The sequence below is a fragment of the Chenopodium album genome, chromosome 11, assembly GCF_948465745.1.
Source record: "Chenopodium album chromosome 11, dcCheAlbu1.1, whole genome shotgun sequence".
NCBI classification, from domain to species: Eukaryota; Viridiplantae; Streptophyta; class Magnoliopsida; order Caryophyllales; family Amaranthaceae; genus Chenopodium; species Chenopodium album.
Genome location: NC_137844.1, coordinates 50,180,284 through 50,206,741, shown reverse-complemented (window position 1 = coordinate 50,206,741; position 26,458 = coordinate 50,180,284). Strand labels below are relative to the sequence as shown.

The 26,458-nt window shown below is 35.0% G+C and overlaps 1 protein-coding gene and 2 pseudogenes across 2 annotated transcripts; all 3 read right to left on the bottom strand.

Annotated features, from left to right (window-relative positions):
• Window positions 1-8,199: 8,199 nt before the first annotated feature.
• Window positions 8,200-10,046, bottom strand: LOC145569068 (geraniol 8-hydroxylase-like). Its single transcript, XM_081628440.1, has 2 exons — window positions 9,144-10,046; window positions 8,200-8,807 (listed from the first exon to the last, which is right to left on the bottom strand). The coding sequence occupies exons 1-2, from the start codon at window positions 10,044-10,046 to the stop codon at window positions 8,202-8,204; spliced, it is 1,509 nt and encodes a 502-aa protein (XP_081484566.1). The 3' UTR covers window positions 8,200-8,201.
• A 2,262-nt stretch (window positions 10,047-12,308) lies between these two features.
• Window positions 12,309-13,980, bottom strand: LOC145569067 (geraniol 8-hydroxylase-like; annotated as a pseudogene).
• Window positions 13,981-23,929: 9,949 nt separating this feature from the next.
• LOC145569066 (geraniol 8-hydroxylase-like) lies at window positions 23,930-25,529 on the bottom strand (annotated as a pseudogene). The gene is made up of 2 exons (XR_014096047.1): window positions 24,634-25,529; window positions 23,930-24,535 (listed from the first exon to the last, which is right to left on the bottom strand). The product of XR_014096047.1 is annotated as a geraniol 8-hydroxylase-like (transcript).
• Window positions 25,530-26,458: the final 929 nt, after the last annotated feature.

Here is a 26,458-nt window from a genome sequence, read left to right as displayed (position 1 = left end):
AAATAAAAAAAAAACAGAGGGAGTATGAATTTGTAATAATCCCTCCGTGTTTTAATTAGTGTTATACTTTGATCGTCATAGTTTTAGGCAAATCAATTGACTTAAATAAAAAAGAAAATTTTACCAACAACTACCATTTAAAAGACCACTTTTGAGAACAAACTACCATTTAAAATTTTGTTTTAAAAAAACTACCACAAAGTCACAAAAACTTTGGAGATAATCATGCTTCACCGACGGGAAGATGAAGGAAGGTGGTGGAGGGGGCTGGGTTTTAATAGAGAGGAAGAGGGAGTATGTTTTCATCGAAATAAAATGAGTTGTCTACGGACATCTGTTGCTTTCATTTACAATTCTACCATTAGATTAACAAACTTCTAGATTAACAAACTTCGGGTTTGTTCTCTTCAGATTATTTTCAGTTCAGTTCTTAATTTTTTTCTCTCATAAAATATTCAGTTCATTTCAGTTCAGTCAATTAGAACAGGCCCTTCATTAATAAAAAAGATCAACCTGTATTTCGACTATTTTCTCAACTTTGTTACTCAATCTTTCTTACTATATCCTTCTTTATCTCTATACTAGATTAAACCCTGTGCAATGCACAGTTGTTAAATAATTCTAATGACAATAAATTTTACCAAATATAATGGATATATATATTATAAATAGACTTAGTAGTAAAAAATATGAAATATTGCGAAAGAAATTAATTAAACATATAATAGTTATAATGGGCAATTTGATATTTAAGAACATTTATTTTAGATTTTATACAAACTAAAAGTCATAATTTAATTACAATAAGTATTTTTTAGTAAGTGGTTTTAGAGGGAAAACTTTTTATAATATTTTACCAAGTGTTATTTAAGTTTCGCCTTTAATATAATGTAATTGATTGATGGGTGTTGTTAAACGTCGCTCGCAAATTACATAGTAACGCTCCCTTTTTTATAAGAAATTTCCTTTTGTACCCCTAGCATATAATTACGGAGTTTCTACTCAACGAGTCACATATTTCACTCTCTAACCTCATTCACTCTCATTTTCTCTCTCTAAAAATTGAAATCTGAAAATTTTATAAAAATCTGAAATTTTTTTTAAAAAATCTGAAATTTAACTCCTTAAAAAAAAAAAAAAAAAAAAAAAAAAAAAAAAAAAAAAAAACATCACCAACAACCACCACTTGAAGAACAAGACAAAGGGATGGTTGATCCGAGGCGAATTAGGGTGACTTACGGTGGTCGTGGATTAGGTGGCGGCGGCGGCGAGCAGGTAAATTTTTTTTTTTAAAAAACAAAAACGGAAAAAGGGACTTCCGCCCAGAAATTCCGGAAGTCCGTTGGAGGATCCGCCTGAAATTTCCGGATCCTCCAAGGAATTTCTGGGCGGAAGTCCATATCCGCTTGAAAATTCCGGAAATTCCTTGGAGGATCCGAAAATTTCAGGCGGATCCTCCGAGAGACTTCCGGAATTTCTGGGCGAAAGTCCCTTTTTCCTTTTTTTTTGTTTTTTTTCGTGAATAAATGTTATTATTATTATGATTATTGTTATTTTTATGATTTTTATTATGATTATTGTTATTATTATTATTATTAGTAGTAGTAGTAGTAGTAGTAATATGTTATTGTTAGCATGATTTTTGTGATTATGATTATTGTTGTTGTGATTATGATTGTTGTTATTGTGATTATTATGTTAGTAGTACATTATTTGTAATGTTATTGTTATATTTAGTAATAGTATTATTATTATTGTTATTTTTATGATTTTTATTATGATTATTTGTATTATTATTCTTATTTTTGTTATTATGATTATTTATATTATTATTATTCTTATTTTTGTTATTATGATTATTTATATTATTATTATTCTTTCTTTCCCTTTTTTTTATATATATATTTTTTTGTTGAAACCATATTATTCTTATTATTATTAGTAGTAGTATGTAAATGTTAGTTTATTTTTGTGATTATGATTATTATTATTCTTATTGTTGTTATTATGATTATTAAAATTATTATTCTTATTCTTATTATTATTCTTATTTTTTTTTTAGTTATTTATTATTTTTTTTTTGTTGAAACCTTATTATTCTTATTATTATTAGTAGTAGTATGTTATTGTTAGTTTATTTTTGTGATTATGATTATTGTTTTTGCTATTGTGATTATTATGATTATGATTATATTTTAAAATTTGTGGTTGGTATGATTATTTTGTTGAGTATGATTTTTATTATTATTATTAGTATTATTATTGTTGTTGTTGTTGTTGGTGTTGTTGGTGTGTTGGTATGAAATTAATTAGTTTGAATAGTATTTTTTGTAGTCCAACTTTAAACAAGTAGTATTTTTTGTAATTATTACTGAAATTGGATTTTATACTTATTTTATGTAGATCGAGGGTTCTGGTGCTCGACATGCAATATCACGACGTTTGAATGCGTCTGTTAGGAGACAATCATCTCGTTCAGCACCGTTTCAGCCCGAGCAGCAATACGGGTCTACTAGTGGTTGGTCGGGAGACCAACAGTCAGGAAGTAGTCGGCCTATGTATTCGCCAGGTGGAGTACCTACATCTGACGAGGAGGAAGTCTCGGCTAGTCATGCTGGTGACCGGGATGAAGAATCGAGCCCCCCTCAGGATTATCATATGGTATATAGGGGTCAGTATGGGAGATTTGTTGGTAGTGGATCGAGTCAGCCTACTACCAGCTCTGCAGAGGCATGGTTAGTGAAGGAGCCGATGCCGGGTGGTCCTGAGGATGGGACTGTTATCCCTAGTTTTGGTGGTCACGTGGCACGATATATATGGATCGAGCAGGAGCGAGGTGTTTTACGGTGTTTGAGTAGGTCAAAGCTGTGTTCTGACTTGGTTACGTGGCGAGGTAGTCAATCAGCGGAGAACCTCCACTTGATTGATGGTAGTTGGATGTCTCACTTGCCCGGGCTGATGTTTAAAAAACTTGATTGGCCGTTGATTTCTGCTTTTGTTGAGAGATGGCAGCCAGATACAAACACTTTTCATATGCCATTTGGGGAGATCACGATCATGTTGCACGATGTGTACAACATTCTTGGGCTACGTGTACATGGCAAGATGGTCACCACTACACCTAGCACGGACTACTTACGAGACGCATGCTTGATTACCATGGATATGACTCCGGATGATTTGTCTGAGATTTGCGGCACAAAGACGATTTGGCAGGGTAGTGGGGTGTTGACTGATAAGATTTTTGAGTCGACATTGGAGGTTGAGATGCAGTTTAGTGCTCAGTATACTGCGTACTTGTGGTTAGTGCTTGGAGGTTCACTGTTTATAGACAAGAGTGGTAACCGTACGCATCATTCCTTCCTCCACGAGCTACCCCGAGACAAATCACCCTTGCGTTGAACCACGTAGCAATAGGAAATAAATCTTGAATAGTTATCATCCAATGTCGCTCCCCAACAGCCCCACCATCCCATCGAATACGCTCTATGTTCATCCATAGTCGTCCAAGCCCGTAAATCCGTTCGTACAAATCAGGATGACCGGCGATCTCGTTCGCTATTGTTTCCCGAGCGTCAAACCATAGTCCCTGATCACCAAAGAAGAAGTCGGCGACACAACGAAAGCCACATTCCCCATCACCAATGACATCCTTCCAAGACGTAATGTACGGCAACATCGGGCCCAGAATCTGGTTCAAATATCTGCACTGACTAATGTCACACGGATCTTCTGCACATAATTACAAAGATTAATTATTAGTAAAGCTACAAGATGAAATACATATAATTTTTAACATCACTAGACTTTTAATATTACCTGTTTATTGGTCACCACCACGTTGACTGTATTGACGATTCACATGCTCGAAATAACTTCGATCACGCCTGGTGTCATTGTTCCTCCGTCGACCACGAACGTTGAGGTTCACATGTGGTTCTTCAAGTTGTGTGTGATCCGGCTGCAGCTCCTCTTCAATGATGCGCGATAAATTTCGACGTACAGCAGGATCACTTTCCATGACTTCATCAACCAGGGAACGAAAATGTGCGGCCTCCTCGGTCGAATCGTTAACAAATTCTGGCATGTTAGCACCATCACCAATAACCAAAGTCTTCCAGAAAGAATGAATTTGGCTGCTATACAAGCCTGTCTGTGTAACTAGCGAATCATGTATCTGGCAGGCACACGGTACACCATGAGTCACACGCATAGCACATCCACAGCGTTCATAAACCTGGTAACTCAAATCCCGCATCCTTTTGGTCTCCGCATGAAGTAATTTCAAGCAATGTTGAGACACTTTGCCATTTATACGTGACAGTGGCAATTGTCTGTACATCTCCCCAATTTTAGACCTTGATGCCTCCAAACTATTATGAATTTCAATAATTCGATTACCGATATGACAATGGACTCGGGCCCATACGGTATCCAAAGAACCTGCCATTGATTCCAATTAGTAAAAACATTTTGCTATTATTTATTATAATTATAGTTACGAAATAAAGACAACAACTAATATAGTAAAACAACTAACCTGTGGATGATTCAAACCACGTTTTCACTGCTGAATGTTGGCTCTCAACTCTACAGTTGGTGGTGTTACCAAAGTGAAGAATTTGGTTTGTCCCATACGTCACAAATTTGGTTTTATGACACATCCATGTTCCCTCAACGTACTCAATCACTACCGGAAAATTTGGCCACCTTGCTTTCATGGTAGCCAGAGCATGATCATACTCCGCCTCAGTTGATGCATCCATAATACGTTTCCATTTTCCATTTTTAAAACTGGCACCAATCTTCTTGTTTTTGAACATCTTCGTCACCCTAGCCTCCACATCTTTGTTAATGTGCCATCGACATAGTAAATGCGACGTCCCTGGAAACACTTCTCTCAAAGCCGCACATAGCCCAAGTTCACGGTCTGACAAAAATACCGATGGCTCTTTATTAAACCCAATCAATTCCCTTAATCTCTGCAAAACCCACCGATAGCTAGCCGTGCACTCGTTGCGCATGAAAACATAACCAACTAGAAAATTCTGGTTTGTCGGTGTCATGCCTACTATCTCAAAGAACGGCATGCCATATCGATTGGTCTTGTAAGTAGAATTCATCCCTATGACGTGTGGGTATGTGCGGAGTATGTTGACCGTGATCAGGTGCACCATAAATGCATGTTGCAAGACGTCGAGATCATCGGACATGACCCAGTAAATGTACTTACTCTCTCTCGCCAAATGAAGAAATTGCTGAACAACTCCTCTTCCTTCGGACATCTCCATCCTGAAGTCATTCCGACAGTTGTAAATGTGCCTAATGTTTGGATGATCATTAGGAAATTGCTCTGCAATAGTTGCCATGATGTTACGGGGCGCAACCTTGGACTTTGTCATGTCACGCACAACCTGTTTTGCACCCGGGCTCAATCCGCTCACTTTACGATGACCCTCTTCATACACAATCATTGGGTGGTTATGTGTCCCGGTGTGATCATTTTTCGCACGAATCTTCCAACTATCAGTGCTGACTTCATAATATATCTTGATGTAGAAAGGACAACCATTAACTTTGGTTTTTGTGTCTTTCCGTATCGCGTTCTCTAAATCTCTCGGCTTGTTCCTCCGAGACCGATCACATCTCAAATATCGATACGGCCGACCATCTCTGGCTTTATTATAAGGCGATTTCACCAAAATAAATCCCAGATTTATGGAAACATCATCCGCCCATGTAACCGCATCCTCAAACGTTGGAAAAAACGTATCCGTGACGAAATTTCCACTATAATTCACACCGTCACCGCCGTCTTCAGATTCTATATCCTATACAAATTAAACAAAACAACGGTTTATGTCATTATGTTCTTTTTTATAATATTAATAATAATATTTATAAAACAATATTACAACTAATAATATTATTAACATTAATAACTAATACTAATAATAACAACAATCATAATAGCAACAACAATAATCATAAACACCACCAACAACAATAACAATATTAATAATATAAATAACAAAACAATTAATACCCTAACATAATTACTAATTAATATAATAATAATAATAATAAGGTTTCAAAAAATAAAATTACTACTACTACTACTACTACTACTACTACTACTACTAATACTAATAATAATAATAATAATAATAATAATAATAATAATAATAATAATAATAATAATAATAATAATAATAATAATAATAATAATAATATTACTACTACTAATAACAACAACAAACCAAACAATAATAACATTATTACTAATTACTCAAATTATCAAAAACTAAATCACAACAACAATTAAAAAAAAAATTAAATAACTTAAACAATATTACAAGTAATAATATTATTAACATTAATAACTAATACTAATAATAACAACAATCATAATAGCAACAACAATAATCATAAACACCACCAACAACAATAACAATATTAATAATATAAATAACAAAATAATTAATACCCTAACATAATTACTAATTAATATAATAATAACAATAATAATAATAATAATAATAAGGTTTCAAAAAATAAAATTACTATTACTACTACTACTAATAATAATAGTAATAATAATATTACTACTAATAACAACAACACTTACAAAACAATAATAACATTATTAAAAACTAAATCACAACAACAATTAAAAAAATAATAATAATTAAACTAAAAAAAAAACAAAAAAAATTTAATTGGGACATCCGCCTAAAATTTTCGGATGTCCCATGGTGGATCCGCCTAAAATTTTCGGATCCACCATGGTACATCCGGAAATTTTAGGCGGATGTACCATTTTCAGAAAAAAAAAAAAACACTTACAGAATGTTCCGAAGCATTCTCCGGCGTACGAATGTCCCAGTCATCCATCATCCAAGACCCGTCGGAATAAACTTGATGATTAAATTTAAAAAAAAACGATTGAAGGTGGTCGTGGGGACCAATTTGGTTTGAAGGACGTGGGATCGATGTGGTGGGCTCGGGATTCACGGTGTACTAATTTGAGGGGACCGTTATTATATAAAATGTCCATGAAGGGAACAAAGTCCTTTTTAAATAGTACAACTTGCATAAAGGGCATCCTTGTCCATTCAAGTAAAAATGAGAGCGTTACTATGTAAAATGGGAGCGACGAATAGCAATCCACTTGATTGATTGATACTTATTCATCTCTTTTCCAAATGTACTGGATATATAATTCGAGTAAAAAAAATATGAAATTTGCTGTAAAATCTATAACTCTGCCAATATTGATTGAAGAACTCTAATTATTAATGAAGTACTGTTTGAATCCAAGTATCCAACAATAAATCAAATTAATTTTGTTATTGATTATTTTACGCAATCAAACAAGTGAAATATAGCTACTCATTCCATCTACGAATATCATTCACTAAATTTATTTATACAAACAACTAATACCTTATTCTTTTAAGCTTCTGAGCAGAGCAAAGTATCAGCTCCGTTCTTGGAAATTTATGGGCCCTAGGCATAATGTAAGAAAAGGGTCCCTTAATTACATAAACAATTTTTTTTTTTTTTTTTAATACACAATAGCTTTAAATATAAGACAATGAAAATAACTTATATTATTTGAATAGTAAGTCTCCATACACAATACTAGAGTAATAACTTTGCATAATATTTCGATAATTGAATAAATATGAAACGGTGTAATTGAAAAGATTAATATTTCGGAGCAGATACTCATAAAATCTGGAAAGATTAGAAGAAGAAGAAGAAGAAGTGAAGAGGTTATGTTATCTCCACCTAATTGACATCTAAGTAATTTAATGTTAATTGCTAACTAAACGCAGTAATTATCTTTTTAAAAAGTAGGTTTTTTCTAACTCTAAAAATTATAGAGTAAAATTCTACAACTATGCAAACTGATTTTGTTTTAAATTTTTGGGCCCTTTCTGGCGTTGATCCTAGGCGGTCGCACTTAAGGCCTACCCCTCCGGGCCGGCCATGCAGAGTATGTGTTAGCAAATTATTATAATACATAATACTCAATAAAGTAAAGCAAGATTAAGAGAATAGACCACAACAGCTCAAATAACAGGGCCTAATACAACCAACTCATTACATAACTTCGTACGTGTAACAATTTCCCGCTAATCGCCAAACGTGTTCGGATTTATCGCCAAACAATGACACCTTCTTCTCCAAACAATTTATACAGGAATTGGAATAACACGAAGTCTCTGATTTTTCTCCAAAGTAAACGCAAAATTCTCCTCCATATCCATCTTCTCCGAAGAAACTTCATCTTCTAACTTCCAATCAAACCCATGAATCAACGAACCCAGAATCAATGGAATTACCCGAATCACCAATGGCAACCCAGGACAAATCCTTCGCCCAGCACCAAATGGAATCAGCTCAAAATCACATCCTTTCACATCAATTTCAGATCCCACAAATCTTTCTGGTTCAAATGATTCGGGTCTTTCCCAAACATCCGGGTCTCGCCCGATTGCCCATACATTCACCAGAACTTGAGCGTTTTTGGGTATTGTAAACCCGAATAATTTCACATCTGATTCAACTTTTCTGGGTACTAAAAATGGTGCGGCTGGGTGTAATCTAAGGGTTTCTTTTACGATTGCTTGTAAGTATGGAAGATGGGTGATGTCGGATTCTTGTATTGGGTTTCCCTTTCCTACTGTTTGGTGGAGTTCTTGTTGAGCTTTCTTTAATTTTTCTGGGTTTTTGAGTAATTCCGCCATTGCCCATTCTATGGTGCTTGATGTTGTGTCTGTTCCTGCTGCGAATAAGTCCTGTAAATGAGATGATTGAGGTTTTTGGATTAGTGCATGTAAAGTGTTTGATGAAATGCTTCAAAGAATCTGGGAACAAATGATTAGGTTTTTGGATTGTTTCAAATAAAGTGTTTGATGAAAGAGACATGCTTTCCAAAAAAAAATCTGATAAAAAATACACTTTATGTTTCGGTTTTTGGCATATTGCATATGATGTGTTTGATGAAATGCCTAATGGATTAGTACAAATTTGGTATGAATGTTTATGGATAAGTGCAGATAAAGTATTTGATGAAATGCTTCAATGAATATGGTTAAAAGTAAAGAGCAGCTGAGAAAGTATTGTTTATGTACCACAAATAGATTTGGGATCTTTGATGGATCAATTTCCTCGGTTTTCTCTTGGTTAATGCCTAGTAATGCATCGAGAAAGTCGTTGTATTGTGTTGTGTCTGATGATCTCTTGCTCTGCAACCTTTGCTCAATCATGGAGTTGAATAAATCTATCATCTTTTGGAAGTGAACACTCATTCGCCGCCTTATGCCTTGTGGGTCTATCTTCTTAAGAATTGGGAAATAATCTGCAAAGTTCGGTTTTCCTGCTTCATCCATTATACATCGTACTGTCTCTTTAAATTCACGAGTAAACTCTGAATTAGGGTCACCCAAATTTACTGAAAAGAAAGTGCTTGATAGCAAATTCAGGATAGTGGTAAAAGCTGCTTGCCCAATATCCACTGTTGTATTGGTTTCACTGCATTTTTGTACATAGGAAAGGAGATCTTTTACCTGGTTTACTCGAAAGCTTTGGCTTGCATCAAGTTTATTGTTGGAGAAAACATGAGAGTTGCAGATTTTGCGATAGGTTCGCCATTTTGTTGATACCGGTGACCAGACTATGGAATTTTCGTGGTGGTTGAGTGCACAAACAGCATCAATAACCATCCGGTTGGAGAAGGAAATATCATTAATTTGGAGGGCTTCCTTGGCCATGTCAGCTGAAGAAATGATTACTGTTGGGACTCGGCCGAGCTGCAGAGTCATGAGAGGGCCGTATCTCTTGGAAAGCTCAGTTAAGGAGACATGTGGTTTGGTTCCTAGGAGTAGGCTGAAGAGGTTTCCAAAGATAGGTACAGTGGGCGGACCCGGTGGTAATGTCCGTGGATGTGAATCACTGCTTTTCTTTGCATTTGAGAGGATAAGGTGGATTGCAATCCATGCTAGAAGAAGATACAACACAAAACTCAGGTAATCCATGATTTTGTGATTTCAGTCTGTATTTTTTTTTTACTTGTTATGGTGTAAGAACTATGTTGTGTATTCCTTGATAAGTTGGCCAATCTTATATTCTCCACATCTGGGGTCCTTGTGGATCTAAGGTTAATCTGCTTTCTTGTTTGTATTGTGAAGATAAATGGTTTAGTTACCACGTAATGCACGTGGTGTTGGAGTGGGCATACAATTTAAGTGGGAGCAGGCTCATTTAAATATCTTGTATATAGTCTTTCCAAAAAAAAAAAAAAAAAAAAAAATCTTGTATATAGAACCATTCTGGATGAGACAAAACTAAAATAACAATCAACTATATAAGAAGTACAAGTATATAATAATCACTAACTCCCACTAATATAGCTGGTTGCTTGATTCTTTCAGATATGCTTGATTTGTATTTATTTATGTAATACTTCGTATAAAATTATAAATACGTAGTATATAATATATATGTTGTTTTCTGATTGCCTGGAAAAACCTGGATTACCCTGGTATGTTCGATGGCCTGGCTCGGTATAGCCCAGGATCAGCCTAATTTAAACTGGGTCAGATCCCAATTTTTGTGTACATTGCTGACAGTTGTACTGTGCAGACTAAAATACATAACCTTGTGATGAAGGTGATTTATGCCAAACAAACTACATTTAGGAGGGTGCACTTTGCAGAACTGCAGAGTAATCATTTACGAAGAGCTAGATATATGACGTACTGAAAAGGCAATTATATCAGTAAACATATGACTAATCAATTGCTGCGTTCCATCTAAAGTGGCAAATAGATGGCATTTGGTGATTTGATAATGTTGAACCTTGAAAGCTTGGGCCGTGTTCGTGACGGCACTTCTTAGAAGCTGTAATCTTCACATAGCAGCATGTGACAAAATATATCGATGTTGTCTCGACCGTGAAATAACCTTAAAGTGAAATACAAGATGGTAAATAGTTTATTTGTAAAGCCTGCTCTGAAAAAGTTTATATTCAATCCTGTAGTTCTTGTGAATTTACACTATGTGCTTAAGCAAGGAAAACCTCCAAATTTGAGAAGCTGTAAGCCTGTAAATTTAAATTGATTAATGAGATTATTATTTTGGCTCATGTCATGGGATATGACAAAGTTTTACACTGGCTGTCACTGACCTATCTTAACCCTCATCCTTAATCCCATATTTGTTTGCGTTGATTCGGGCATGTAAGAGGGAGACCTGCGGGTGCACTGGTACAAAGATTGGAAGAGTGGGACCATGGAGAGGTTAAACGAAGGAGAGGGAGACTAAAAATGACTTGGTTGAAAGGAGTTAAGAAGGATATAAAGCATTTGGAATTGCATGAAAATGAGTTATTTGATCGTAAATTCGTAAGTGATAGAGGAGGAAGGTTTTTGTGGATGACAATACGGAATAATCACTTTTGGTTCATGTAGCCTACCCCACTTATGGAATTAAGGCTTTGATTGATTGAATGGGATTATTATTTTTTATATTGGATTATTTGTTTATTCTTAAATACCTGTCCCTAAATATTAGGCCACACTTGAGTAGAAAGAATTGTGTTGATATACCATGACTATTGTATTCTTCTACATGTTCACCCCAGTAGTCCCTCATAAGAGAGGTTAGCTGAAGGTATCCTTAAGGCCAATATGAGCAAGTTAAAGTTTAACTTGCTTAAATATCATTTTGCGATTGCTGAAATAGTAATGTGACCTTTTCATTAGGGAGAAGCTCTTCTACACAGGAAAATAGATATCCCTTTTGTTAAGTCTGAAACAGGGTCTACTTTGTTTGGTGCCTCCTGTACGTCTGTAAATGAATTTTATAAATCAGTACCAGTTATATGACAGTTATTGTAGTGATAGCTGGATTTGCTCCTCTAGCATTCTGGTGGTCTGGCCTGCTCTAGATTTTCAAAGTGATGGACAGTAATGTAACTATACAAGCCTCTAAAATATGTAGAACTGTATGTCTGTATATGATGCATAAATAAAGATATTCATCTCTATTAGGGACTTGAGGGAAGTACAAACCTTGCCTGTAAACTGTAATTTAGACTTTTTAAGATTCTTTAAATATAGAACGGCATTTTTGGGTGATTAGTATTTCTACGTAGTAATTTTGATGGTTGATCAACTTCACGTTGAATTGTAGTGCTCATATTTAGAGTATCAATAACTACTTGTTTATTTTAGTACCATGATATCGACCCTAAAGTGATAGGTCTAACAATAATAGGCTCTTTACTGTTGCAGACTTGCAGGTTTATGGCTGCATACACCTTATTTAAACTCTACAACACAAATTGGTATGATACAGTAATATTCAGACAATTACTGGAATAGCATGAAGTCGCTGAGCTTTCTGCAGTGAGATCCCAAATTTCTCCTCCATATTCATCTTCCCAGGTGAACTCCCGCCTTCCAGCTTCCAGTCAAACCCATTTACCAGTGACCCCAACATCAAATAAAGCATTCGAATCGCCAATGGCAATCCAGGACAGATTCGACGACCAGCACCAAATGGAATCAGCTCAAAATCATGACCTTTAAAATCAATGTGCGATTCCAGAAATCTTTCTGGCTCAAATGAATTTGGGTTTTCCCACACATTTGGATCTCTCCCAATTGCCCATGCATTGATCAACACTTGTGCGTTTTTTGGCACTGTAAAGCCGGAAAGTTGTGCATCTGAATCTACTTGTCTGGGTACGAGAAAAGGCGCTGGTGGGTGTAATCGTAAGGTCTCTTTTACTACTGCTTGCAAGTATGGTAGCCGGACAGTATCTGGTTCCTCTATTGGGTTTCCTTGTCCAATGATTTCATTGAGCTCTGCTTTTGCTTTCTTCAACTTTTCTGGATTGTTAAGTAGCTCAGCCATAGCCCATTCGAGGGTGCTTGATGTTGTGTCTGTTCCTCCAGTAAATAGGTCCTGAAAAAAAAAAAAAAAAAAAAAAAAAAAAACATCCAGGTTGTGGAGTAAGCCTAAGAAGAAATTAAGTACAATTTTTTAATGAAGTGATGAAAAAGTAGTGGCCGAAGACAAACTAGTAATAGGTTTGGGATATCTGATGATTCAATTTCCTTAGTTTTCTCCTGATTGATGCCCAGCAATGAATCAAGAACATCACTCTTTGAGCCTAATGAGTTCTGATTGTCCTGCAGTCGTTGGTCAATCATGGTCTGATACAGATTCATTAACTTCTCAAAATGAACACTCATACGACGCCTGATGCCCTGTGGGTCTATCTTTTGAAATATAGGGAAATAATCTGCAATATTGGGTTTCCCTAGTTCTTCTATCATTTCTCGTGTTGTTTTTTTGAATTCACAAGCAAACTCGGAACTGGGATCACCCAAATCCACTGAAAAAAAGGTGCTTGCTAGCAAATTTAAGGCAGTGGTGAAAGCTGCTTGGCTGATATCCACTGCTTCACCCAATTCACTGCTTTTCTCCACAAACTTAAGAAGATCTTTCACCTTATTTCTTCGAAGGCTTTGGCTGGCATCGAGTTTGCTGATGGAGAAAACATGTGTGGTGCAGATCTTGCGGAGGTTTCGCCATTGAGATGCTACCGGCAACCAGACTTGATTTTTCATGATGGCCAAGTGCATGGATACCATCCAACACCATCCAGTTGGAGAAGGAAAGATTATTCTTTTGAAGGGCTTCTTTGGCTACGTCTGCTGAAGAAATGATCACAGTTGGCACACGACCGAGCTGCAGAGTTGTGATAGGGCCATATTTCTTGGCAAGTTCAGCCAAGGAGATATGCGGCTTGGAGCCAAGGCTAAAGAGGTTCCCAATGATGGGTAGAGGGGGCGGCCCAGGTGGTAGTCTTGATTCATTGCCTTTCTTAGCAAATGATAGGAGGAGGTGAACTCCAGCCCATGCTAATACAAGACACAGCATAGAAGCCAGATAATCCATGGCACTTCTAATGAATTGTTTAATTGTTTTTATTGGATGTGTTATGTATTAATGTGGTTTGTATATTGTTTAACTTGTTACAATGTTAGTACTTAGTAGTGCAGGTGTTATTTTATATCTCCCTTCCTCAGTTAATTTAAAATTTTAATCTTTTTTTTTTTTTTTTTTTTTTTTTTTTTTTTAATTTGTTTATAAGAGTTAATTTCCAAACTTGTGGATGGTTGAATGGTCTACACTTCTTCTAGAATCAATTACGAAGTATCTGCTTTGTTTACATTTTTCACCTGAAGTATCTGCTTAGTCTGTAAAAACCCAGTTTGATTTAAGTACCTTTCAATACTAGTTTTTTTATATCCAATTATGACGCTTTAGTATAATTTTTTGTTTGGATTTTCCATTTGAGAAAGTGTTATCTGACACGACTTTCTAACGAATCAGTGAATCACATAATCATTTTGCATTAATTAATAACAACAGTACTCGTAACATAATTCAAGAGAGAACATTGAATATAAAACCTACTCAGCCAATGCGGGTTCATTTTTGGCAAAAATCACTCATGAGTGCGAGATGAGGTGTCAATTCGGGCAGGTAAGTCGGATTCGATGAGGTCAGATCAGAGTTATTTCAATTTTGGATCATGCTAAAATATTGTATTCATAGTTTCATACAATCATATATGTTGAAATATTAATCAGATTTTATTTGGATCAGATGAATTTTTAACATCTTTAGTGTGAGTTTCTACCTGATGACCCCTATTGAAAATTATGCCCAAACCCACCCAAAATTGGTCACATTAGGGGATTTTACAATTTATTACGTTTTGCTTAATATAAACAAAAACTTTTATGGTTAAAACCGTGAATCACATTGAACTAACCTACAATAATATACTTACCTAATTACATTTCAGTCACAACTCTCAATATATTTAATTATCAAAACATAAAATATTGGTCTCCAACTTCAAATTAACAAATAATAAACATATATTTTTTTTAAGCCCTACCCCTTCGTTTCTTTTTGACTATCTCAGTTGCATTATTGCACATCTTCTTATACAATATTGCAAAAAAAAAAAAAAAAAAAAAAAAAAAAAAAAAAAAAAATTGTACTTCTGGAGTGCATAACATAAGTCCTGTTTGGCAAAACTAGTAGTAGGTAGTGGTCGAATAGCGGGTAGATTAGAGTATTGAGTAGCTGTCATGCCTATTAATTAGTCTTGGGTAGAGTTTAGCTGTTAATGTAACAGTTAATAGTTGAGTGTTTGGTAAAACTAGCGGTTGAACTGTTAAAAATATAGTTAAAATACATGCATAATATTTATAAAGTAAACAAAATTTGTCAAAAGCTACCAGATACCTTTCAAACGCTAATATTATTAATGTTTGACAAAATCTACATAAACGTTACCTCTACCGCTAACCGCTACGTGAATTGTTACCTTACCAAACACTCTTATATTTTCAAACTAGTGTTTTGATTTAATCCAAATGTTAACCACTACCTAAAACACTACGCCAAACAGGACCAAGATCTCATAAATTATAGAGTACCAAGTATGCTTGAATATCAAAAATCAAAACAAATGTAAATTTATTATGTTTTGAAATATATAAGCACGTCATCTGGGGTTTGGGGTTACTTTGTTAGTATTATAGGAATTACTCGGTCAGTGTTACATGATATATTTCATCGGTCTATTAGGGTAACTCAATTAGAATTATAGTAGCAACTCGATCAATGTTATAGGAATTACTTTAATCTTTTAAAACGATCAAATGATGTGACCAGTTACATACAAACGCGTTTTTCGAGGTTTTTTTTTTGTTTTTTTTTTTAACTTGTCCAAGCTTTTACTCCCTTCGTTCCATAATATATGAGACGTTGGACTTTTTTTCACCATTCATACATTAGGTTTGACCATAATTTTTTACTAACATAATAAAAATATATTTTATCATAAAATATGTTGTTAGTTAGGTTTAAATATAAAGTTTCATAATATAATTTTAAAAATAATTTTCATTAATATTTAATTGTATAAAAATGAAGTCAAACTAGTGCATTAACATGTGTGCAATGTTTGATTGTGCAATGTATTATGTGACAGAGAGAGTAATTTACAATAAAAAAAAATTAGTCCATATAAGCCCACCTGTTAAGAGTTAATTAATTTAGTCAAGGTGTGAATGTCCACACTCCAATTTCTTCATTGCATTTAATGTAGTAGCCAACCCTAATTTCCACCCTCTAATGTTATAGCCCACAATGTAATAGTGGTTCTTACTACTATAAATAGCCATGCAATTTCACTTGTATGAGGCACAAAGATATTACCAAGAGTAATACATAAAAGTAGTAATACTTCTCTTATTACCTTCTTCTCTTAATCCTCTAATTTCTATATATTTCATAACACGTTATCAGCACCATCTTCAAAAAGGTATACTTATACCGATTATCCAATTTTTACAAAAATTCAATTTCTTTCACAAAATATATTTTGAGGAGTATGCTCTATAGTTGCCCATATGGGATCCTCTATACCAGAAACTCACAATATATTTCTCCACAAAATTACTCTACATAATTAGCCATGTTGATAAAAATGAGGATATCAATACATACCTTATTTATGATACTTAGTTTGGTAACTCTCATGCATGGTTATAGAAAGTAATATATAATTACTTTTGCATGTGGAAATATTTGTTGTATGCATGTTAATAGAGTAAATTTCATGGTCACACAAATCATGTTCATACTTACTTACTTGTGCATAATTACTAAAATGAAAAAAAATGATGCAGCCTTTATATTTATTTAATTTTTAGATTACACACTTTTTATGTTTCTTTCAGTTTTCGAACCCTTGACCTCATGAATAGATTAGGGTTCTCGGACCACTACGGCTTGCATCCTAGTGTGATACTTATTTACGTTTGTAAATATTAATAGTTTGATTACGATTATTTTACCAGTCTACTAGAACATTGTATGATATTTTTACAGTTGTGTAAAGCTGAAACGGATAATTTACCCCCTATAAAAGGCGGATTACACCCCCTTATTTCACCATACAAACCTTATCCCCTCCTTAAACTTTACCCAAATTATCTCCTCTTCTTCTTCCTCCATTTACTCCGGCCACACACCATGTTTCCCGTCAACAACCGACAACCACCACACCCCTTTACCTTTGAAGAAGATTTAAGGAAATTAAAACTATACTTAGTTTTAATTATAGCCCTAGTAGTTTTATTAATGGCAATGATGATTTTCATCATTTTACATAAGTAGTGCTCGGTTTTTCGACAAAGGGAATTCATACATGTAATCTCCGTAGTACTTCAAGTTTTTTTTGTCTTATAGATAGATTATAAGTGCATTTTGTTATAATAAATGTTCCTTTTGTCTTATCATTAATGTATGTCATTAATATTATTATTATTATTGTTGTTGTTGTTGTCGGTGATATAGTAATAGTAGTAGTATTTATTGTTATTGTTATTGTTATCATTGTTATTGTTATATTTGTTGTTGTCGTTGTTTAACTAAAATAATTATCATGTTTAATTTTAGCTTAACTTTATGTAAATCATAATAATAACCCAAGGGGGAGAAGCAAATATGTTTTAAATGGATTATTATTATGATTATAATTTGATTACTTTAATTATCACTTGCTTAATTGGCTTAATAATAATTACCTATTTGATTGTAGTTAAAATGGGAGACTTGATGAAAAGACAATTTGACGTATTAGACTTGTCCGGACATAATTATCTTGAATGGACAGTTGATGCCCAAATGAATTTGAAGGCTCAGGGATTGGAACATACAATCAAAGAAATTACCATCCCAGGAAACGAAAAAGATGCCCCTGCTCAAGTTAAAGTTCCAACTGATCAAGAGAAAGCAAAAGCTATAGTTCTCTTAAGGCATCATTTACATAACAGTTTAAAAACTGAGTATTTAATGGTGGAAAATCCCAAAGAACTATGGGATAGCCTAAAAGGAAGATATGACCACCATAAAAGGGTACTCCTTCCTTCAGCACAGTTTGAGTGGACAAACTTGAGATTTCAGGACTTTAAACCTGTCAGTGATTATAATTCATCACTATATAAAATCGTATCAATATTGAGATATTGTGATCAACCAATCACTGAAGTGCAAATGATAGAGAAAACACTCTCTACATTCCATGCTAACAACATTGTATTGCAACAGCAATACCGTGAAAGAGGCTTTGCAAAATATTCTGAGCTTATTTCTACATTATTGGTTGCTGAAAAGAATAATGATCTTCTGTTGAAGAATCACAACCTAAGACCAACTGGGTCTCAAGCATTCAATGAAACAAATGTTGTAGAAAGCTCAAATCCACCCGAGACAAATGTTGCTCATAGAGGTGGACGTGGAAAATATAATAACCGTGGCAGAGGTCGTGGAAATTTCCGCGGACGTGGCCGTGGACGTGGTTATGGCCGTGGTAGAGACCAATTTCCCCCTAGAAACAACACTCAAAGGGGGCATCAACAAGGAAACAAAAATCAAGCCACCACAAAAGGAAAAGACACATGTTATAGATGTGGCATGACTGGACATTGGGGACGTAGTTGTCGTACGGCCAAACATCTGGTAGAACTATACCAGGCTTCCATTAAAGGGAAAGAAAAACATGCCGAAGCAAATTATGTTAATGAAGAAAATGTCCCTGGAATTAGCCTTGATGTGTCTGATTTCCACATAGACAATGGTGAAGCTGGTGGTGAATTTATCTTTGGAGAGAATAATCATGTTTAGATAATTCATCAATTACTATGATATGTATTATGTTTTCATTATGTACTTTTCTTATATGTTTTTTTTTTCATGTTCAAGTTATGTACTCTTAATTTTTCATCATTAATAAAGTAAGTCCAGTTTAATTATCTTAAACTAATCTTGTACTTATTATTTTATGAAGATATGGATCTGCCCGAAGTTGGTTCCAAATTTCAATGCCTTTTGGACAGTGGAACAACACACACTATTATGAAGGATAGAAAATATTTTTTAAAGTTAAAATTATTTCAAGCAAATGTTAATACCATTTCTGGGTCAGCCGAGCTAATAGAAGGTTCTGGAAAAGCTTGCATAATACTCCCAAATGGAACAAAATTAATCATTAATGACGCTTTATATTCGAGTAAATCTCGAAGAAATCTTATAAGTTTTAAAGATGTGCGTCAAAATGGTTTTCATTTAGAAACAATGATAGTGGATCAAAAGGAATATTTATGCCTCACGGCAGAAAAACATGGCAAGAAACATGTGTATGAGAAATTGCCAGCACATTCTTCAGGGTTATATCATATAGATATACGACCAGTTGAAATAAATTCGATATCTAACCAGAAGTTAGATAATAAGAATCTGCTAAATTTATGGCATGATCGTTTGGGTCATCCTGGTACAGGAATGATGCACAAGATTATAGCAAATTCAGTAGGACATTCAATTAGGAATGTTAAAATCCCTCGATCAGATGAATTAACATGCTCTGCATGTTCACTTGGCAAATTAATAATAAGGCCATCTATGAACAAAATTGCTACTGAATCTCCAACATTTTTAGAGAGGATTCAAGGAGACATTTGTGGACCAATTAATCCTGCATGTGGACCATTCTGATATTTTATGGTATTAATTGATGCCTCAACTCGATGGTCACATGTAAGTCTCTTATCCAGTAGAAATGTTGCTTTTGCAAAACTCCTTGCTCAAATTATTAAACTAAGAGCACAATTTCCAGACCATACAATAAAAAGAATAAGGCTTGACAATGCTGAGGAATTTACATCCCAAACATTTAATGATTATTGTATGTCGATTGGAATTGTTGTAGAACATCCAGTAGCTCATGTTCATACACAAAATGGACTCGCTGAGTCATTAATTAAGAGACTACAATTGATTGCAAGGCCATTATTGATGAGATCAAAATTGTCTTCATCTGTTTGGGGTCATGCCATAATACATGCGACAACTCTAATTAGATTGAGACCAACTTCTTATCATAAGTTCTCACCACTACAATTAGTTTTTGGTCGAGAACCTAATGTCTCACATCTAAAATTTTTTGGTTGTGCAGTGTATGTTCCTATTGCTCCACCCCAACGAACAAAGATGGGTCCACAAAGAAGTCTGGGAATTTATGTTGGGTTTGAATCACCCTCCATAATTAAATATCTTGAACCAATGACCAGTGATTTATTTACGGCCAGATTTGCCGATTGTCATTTCAATGAGACAGTATTCCCAGCCTTAGGGGGAGAGAAAGTGGACCCACGAAAGAAAGAAATAGAAATCATTTGAAATGCAACACAATTGTCATTGTTTGATCCACGAACAAATATGTGTGAACAAATATACAGATATTTATATGAAAGTCCCAGATGGACTAAAATTACCAGAAAACCACAAGCCTAAACATTTACTTTCCATAAAATTAAAAAGGTCACTTTATGGATTGAAACAGTCTGGGAGGATGTGGTATAATCGTCTTAGTGAATACCTTATGAAAGAAGGGTTCAAGAATAATCAAATCAGTCCTTGTGTTTTCATTAAGAGATCACAATCAGGGTTTGCAATTGTTGCAGTTTATGTTGATGACTTGAATATCATTGGAACCCCAAATGAACTTGAAAGAACTGCAAAATACTTGATGAAAGAATTTGAGATGAAAGACCTTGGACAAAATAAATTTTGTCTTGGATTGCAAATTGAGCACTTAAATAATGGTATTTTTGTCCATCAGTCTAACTACACCGGAAGAGTGTTAAAACGTTTTTTCATGGACAAAGCGACCCCAACAAACACCCCGATGATTGTTCGGTCTTTGACTATGAAATATGATCCATTTAGACCTCGAGAGGAAAACGAGGATGTCCTTGGTCCTGAAGTACCATATCTAAGTGCAATTGGGGCTCTAATGTATCTAACTAACAATACTAGACCAGACATAGCTTTTTCTGTGAATTTGTTAGCCAGGTTTAGCAACGCAGCAACGAAGAGACACTGGAAAGGAGTAAGACACTTACTACGATATCTACGAGGAACGAAAGATCTTGGTTTGTTTTATCAATCAAGGCAAGATGCCACCCTCATCGGATATGCAGATGCTGGATATCTATCAGACCCACAAAACGCCAAGTCACAAACTGGATATCTGTTCACCTATGGTGGAACTGCAATTTCTTGAAAATCAACAAAGCAAACCTTAACTGCGACATCATCAAATCATGCTTAGTTGATTGCCCTTTATGAAGCAGGACTGAGTGTGTATGGCTAAGGTCAATGATCGGTAATATCCAAGAAGAATGTGGGATGAAAGAAGTAACTGAAAGTCCAACCATCATTTACGAAGACAATACTGCATGTATTGCACAAGTAACTGAAGGATATATTAAAGGTGATAGGACTAAACATATATCCCCAAAACTGTTCTTTACACACGATTTGCAGAAGGAAGGGAAGATAAATGTCCAACAGATCCAATCATCTGATAATCTTGCAGACTTGTTTACAAAGTCCCTACCTTCGAAGAGTGTTGAGCGGTTGGTCCACAAGATTGGGATGCGTCGTCTTCATAAACTATGTTAAAATAAGGGGGAGCATTATATGCACTGCACTCTTTTTCCCTTCGATCAGGTTTTTATCCCAATGGGTTTTTCCTGACAAGGTTTTTAATGAGGCAGTACACTAAAGCATATAGTAATATATTGTTGTACTCTTTTCCCTTAGCTATGACTTTTATCCTAAAGGGTTTTACTTAGCAAGGTTTTAACGAGATAACATATGCCCTATTTTGTATGGACATTCAAGGGGGAGTGTTAAGAGTTAATTAATTTAGTCAAGGTGTGAATGTACACACTCCAATTTCTTCATTGCATTTAATGTAATAGCCAACCCTAATTGCCACCCTCTAATGTTATAGCCCACAATGTAATAGTGGTTCTTACTACTATAAATAACCATGCAATTTCACTTGTATGAGGCACAAAAATATTACCAAGAGTAATACATAAAAGTAGTAATACTTCTCTTATTACCTTCTTCTCTTAATCCTCTAATTTCTATATATTTCATAACACCACCTACATATAAAATGTGTTTTTGGAGTTTTTGTTTTACTTGCGAGTAATTTATAGTTAGTCTATATAAGCCAACCCGTAACATGACCTTCATGTCTAATTTGCTAAATTCTTTACACTTTATACTTTATACTTTTTTACTTGTAACAATTTTTTCTGCTAAAACTTCCACATTTTATTACACAACAAAGAAGAAAATGGATTGCAAATTAGTGTAATGATGATGACAATATCTTCTAGGTTTCAATCAAACCCATAACAATTGACTCCTCATCCAATTAGCCAATGGCAATCCAACACAGATTTATGGGTTGTGGAGTAATTCCTCCATTACCCATTTTACTATTTTAGGGTGCTTGATGTTGTATCTGTAAGAGAGATATCAAGTTTCTGGGTTAGTGCTGATAAAGTGTTTGATAAATTGCCAAAATGAATTTGATGAAGAAAAGGGTTTTTGGATTAGTGCAGATTAAGTGTTTGATGAAATGTGTCAAAGAATCCAATAGAAAATTTGATGAAATGCCTCTAATAATAATACTGTAAAAAATCTGGATTGGTGCAGATAAAGTGTTTGATGAAATGCCTCAAAGAATCCGGGATAAATAAAAAGGTCTGTTTTGGAATAATGCATATAACGTGTTTGATGAAACGCCTTAAAGAATCTGATTTTAAAAAAATTGTTTTGTACGAATAGGTATCTATGATTTATGATTATTGGAGAGAAGTGTATGATGAATTGCCTCAGAATCTAATTTAAAAGTATGATATCAAGGTTTTGGATTAGTGAATGTAATGTGTTCAATGAAATGACACAATGAACCTGACAGACAATGAGAAACAACAGAGGAATTACTACCCTTTTTTTTTTTTTTTTTTTTTTTTTTTTTTTTTTTTTTTTGAAACCAAGCTGTGAGAATTTCATTAAAGGAGATCAATTTCTGCCAAAGTAATCAAGCTTTGGGGAAAAGGACCAAGAGATGCAAGTTCATTACAACCTCTAGCATGAGAAATTACTACCTAATTACCTTTGTACTGGTAATAGATAAGGGAGTTTTGTTGGTCTGATTTCAACGATTCTCCAGTTGCCCTATATCCGTCTTGAGGGCATAAACAATATCAATGAGATAATGGATCACTGCCTTTTGTTGTATATGAAGGTGCCACACAATGCTCAGTTAATCCATAGATTTCTAATTTTCCTGAGCTCAGTCTGCATCTTTTGTTGTGTATTTTATTTGTTATAATGTTAGAACTATGTTAGTAGATAAGTGAATCATACATGCTGCACAATGCTCAGGTAATCAAATATTTCTAATTTTCTTGTGCTTAATCTGTATCTTTTGTTGTGATTTTGTTTGTTATAGTGTAAAAACTATGATAGTAAATAAGTTAATCATACAAAATTCTGATCAATTATCATGTTTTTTTTTTTTTTTTTTTTTTCCTTCAGATAATATCATGTTTCTTTTCTATCTCATATGACTGTATTGTTAAAAACAGAAAAATTGAATGACAATATTGAGGATTTAGTGTTTCTAAATTTGATGGTTTATCAAATGATTCAAATCCACTTTAAATTGGAGTAGTGATATTCACAACACTTGGACTTCAGAAATCTACAACTCGGTGTTTATTTTACAACAACGATATTGATCTAAAGTAATGTTCTTGATACTTTGAAATTCGTTAAATCTTTGAACTCCTGCTAAAAATAATTCATGATATTGACTCTTCTGTGGCAGGTTCATGGTTGCACACACTTTATTACTTGTACAATGCAAACTGGAATGATATGGCAATTTTCAGACACGTACAGGTATAGCATGAAGTCGCTGAGCTTTCTGCAGGGTGATCCTAAATTTCTCCTCCATATCCATCATTTCGGGTGAAATTTCACCTTCCACCTTCCAGTCAAACCCATTTACCAGTGACCCCAACATCAGATGAAGCATCCGAATCGCCAATGGCAATCCAGGACAGATTCGACGGCCAGCTCCAAATGGAATCAGCTCAAAATCATGACCCTTGATATCAATCTGTGATCCCAGAAACCTTTCTGGCTCAAATGAATTTGGGTTCTCCCACACATCTGGATCTCTCCCAATTGCCCATACATTGATCAACACTTGTGCGTTTTTAGGCACCGTAAAGGAAGAAAGTTTCACATCTGAATCTACTTTTCTGGGTATCAGAAAGGGCACAGCTGGGTGCAGTCTGAAGGTCTCTTTTAAAACTGCTTGTAAGTACGGCAGCCGGACAATATCAGGCTCCTCTATTTGGTTTCCTTGTCCAATGATTTCATAGAGCTCTGCTTTTGCTTTCCTCAGTTTTTCTGGATTGTGGAGTAGCTCTGCCATAGCCCATTCGAGGGTGCTCGATGTTGTGTCAGTCCCTCCACCAAATAGGTCCTGTAAAAAATTAAACATTTATTGTTTGGAGTAAGCCAAAGAAAAGGTGACTGCAATTTTTTATTTAAGGGATGAGAAAGGAACATCAGAAGACGTACTAGCAAGAGGTTTGGAATGTTTGATGGTTCAATTTCCGTATTTTTCTCCTGATTGACTTCTAGCAATGAATCCAGAACATCAGTGCCTTTAGTTGAGCTTAATGACTGCTTTTCCTGCAATCGTTCTTCAATCATTGTCTTAAACAGGCCCATTATCTTCCCAAAATGAACACCCGTACGACGCCTGATGCCTTGTGGATCTATCGACTGAAGTATTGGGAAATAATCAGCAATGTTGGGTTTTCCTAAGTCCTCTATCATATCTCGTGTTGTTTTTTTAAATTTACGAGCAAAATCAGAGCTGGGGTCACCTAAATCCACTGAAAAAAAGTGCTTGCTAACAAATTTAAGGTAGTGGTGAAAGCTGCTTGGCCAATATCCACTGCCTCATCAAGTTGACTGCTTTTCTCCACAAATTTAAGAAGATCTTTCAACTTATTTCTTCGAAGGCTTTGGCTGGCATCGAGTCTGCTGGAAGAGAAAACATGTGTGTTGCAGATTTTGCGGAGGTTTCTCCATTGAGATGCTACTGGCAACCAGACTATTGACTTTTCATGATGGCCAAGTGCACGGACACCATCAACAACCATCCGGTTAGAGAAGGAAATGTCATTCTTCTGAAGGGCTTCTTTGGCCATTGCTGCTGAAGAAATTATCACTGTCGGCACACGACCAAGCTGCAGAGTCATGAGAGGACCATATGTCTTGGCAAGTTCAGTCAAGGAGATATGCGGTTTGGTGCCAAGGGTAAACAGGTTCCCTAAGATGGGTACAGAGGTTGGACCTGGTGGAAGATTTTTTCGGTTTGTTTCATTGACCTTCTTTACTACTGAGAGGAGAAGTTGGATTGTAATCCATGTTAATGGAAGGAACAGCACTAAATTCAGGTAATCCATGGGTGATGGGTCTTTCAGTGTTTAGATTGTTTGCTTGGTGTAGATTTTTGGTAGAAGGCCTCTCTTGTTGCTTACACTTGTGATAGAAAAATAATTATATTGAATGCATAAGTTATTTTATTGCTTAAAATGCCAGTTATCAACATTGGCCACTTGCTGTTTGGCACATGTAAAAATAATATGTATCATGTATTATGCCCCATTTAAAAAAGCAAGCATATAGAATTATGGAACCTAAATCAGATATGGAAATCTTGGATTCATTTGTCTTTATTGATTTTGTAGGTTTGTTTCTCTTCTCTTGGTTAAGCATGTTCTCCCTCAATTGGATACATCACAGAATAGGATTACATGTCGGGGATCCCAAGATCCCTTATTTTCAAATATCATGCTTTTGTAATGTCAGAAAAAATGAAAAATTGCATTATATATAGTGGTTTGAGCATACTAAATAAAAACCTTGAGGCTGAGCACGCATACTGTAGGGTACAACGAAAGTCTACGAAGTATATTAGTATAGTTGAGAACTGTGTTTATTTCTAAACTGTGGGATTATGCTTTAAGAAGAGCTATTGCTTCAATATCTCTATTATTGTTTCCTTGACGATTGCCTGCAAGTATGGAAGCCGGGGAATGTCAGTTTCTTCTAATGAATTTCCCTTTCCAATGATTTCTTGGAGCTCCATTTGTGCTTTCTTCAGCTTTTCTGGGTTGTGCAACAATTCTGCCATTGCCCATTCTAGGGTGGTTGATGTTGTGTCAGTTCCTGCTGAAAATAAGTCCTGCAGAGAAGAGATGTCAAATTTTTTTTTGAACGCAACAAAAACATCTCAATAACTTTTTTCAAGAGAGATACAGCAGATGACTACCAGTAGAAGATAAGGTATTATCGAAATTTCAATTTTCTCATTTTTCTCATGATTAATGCC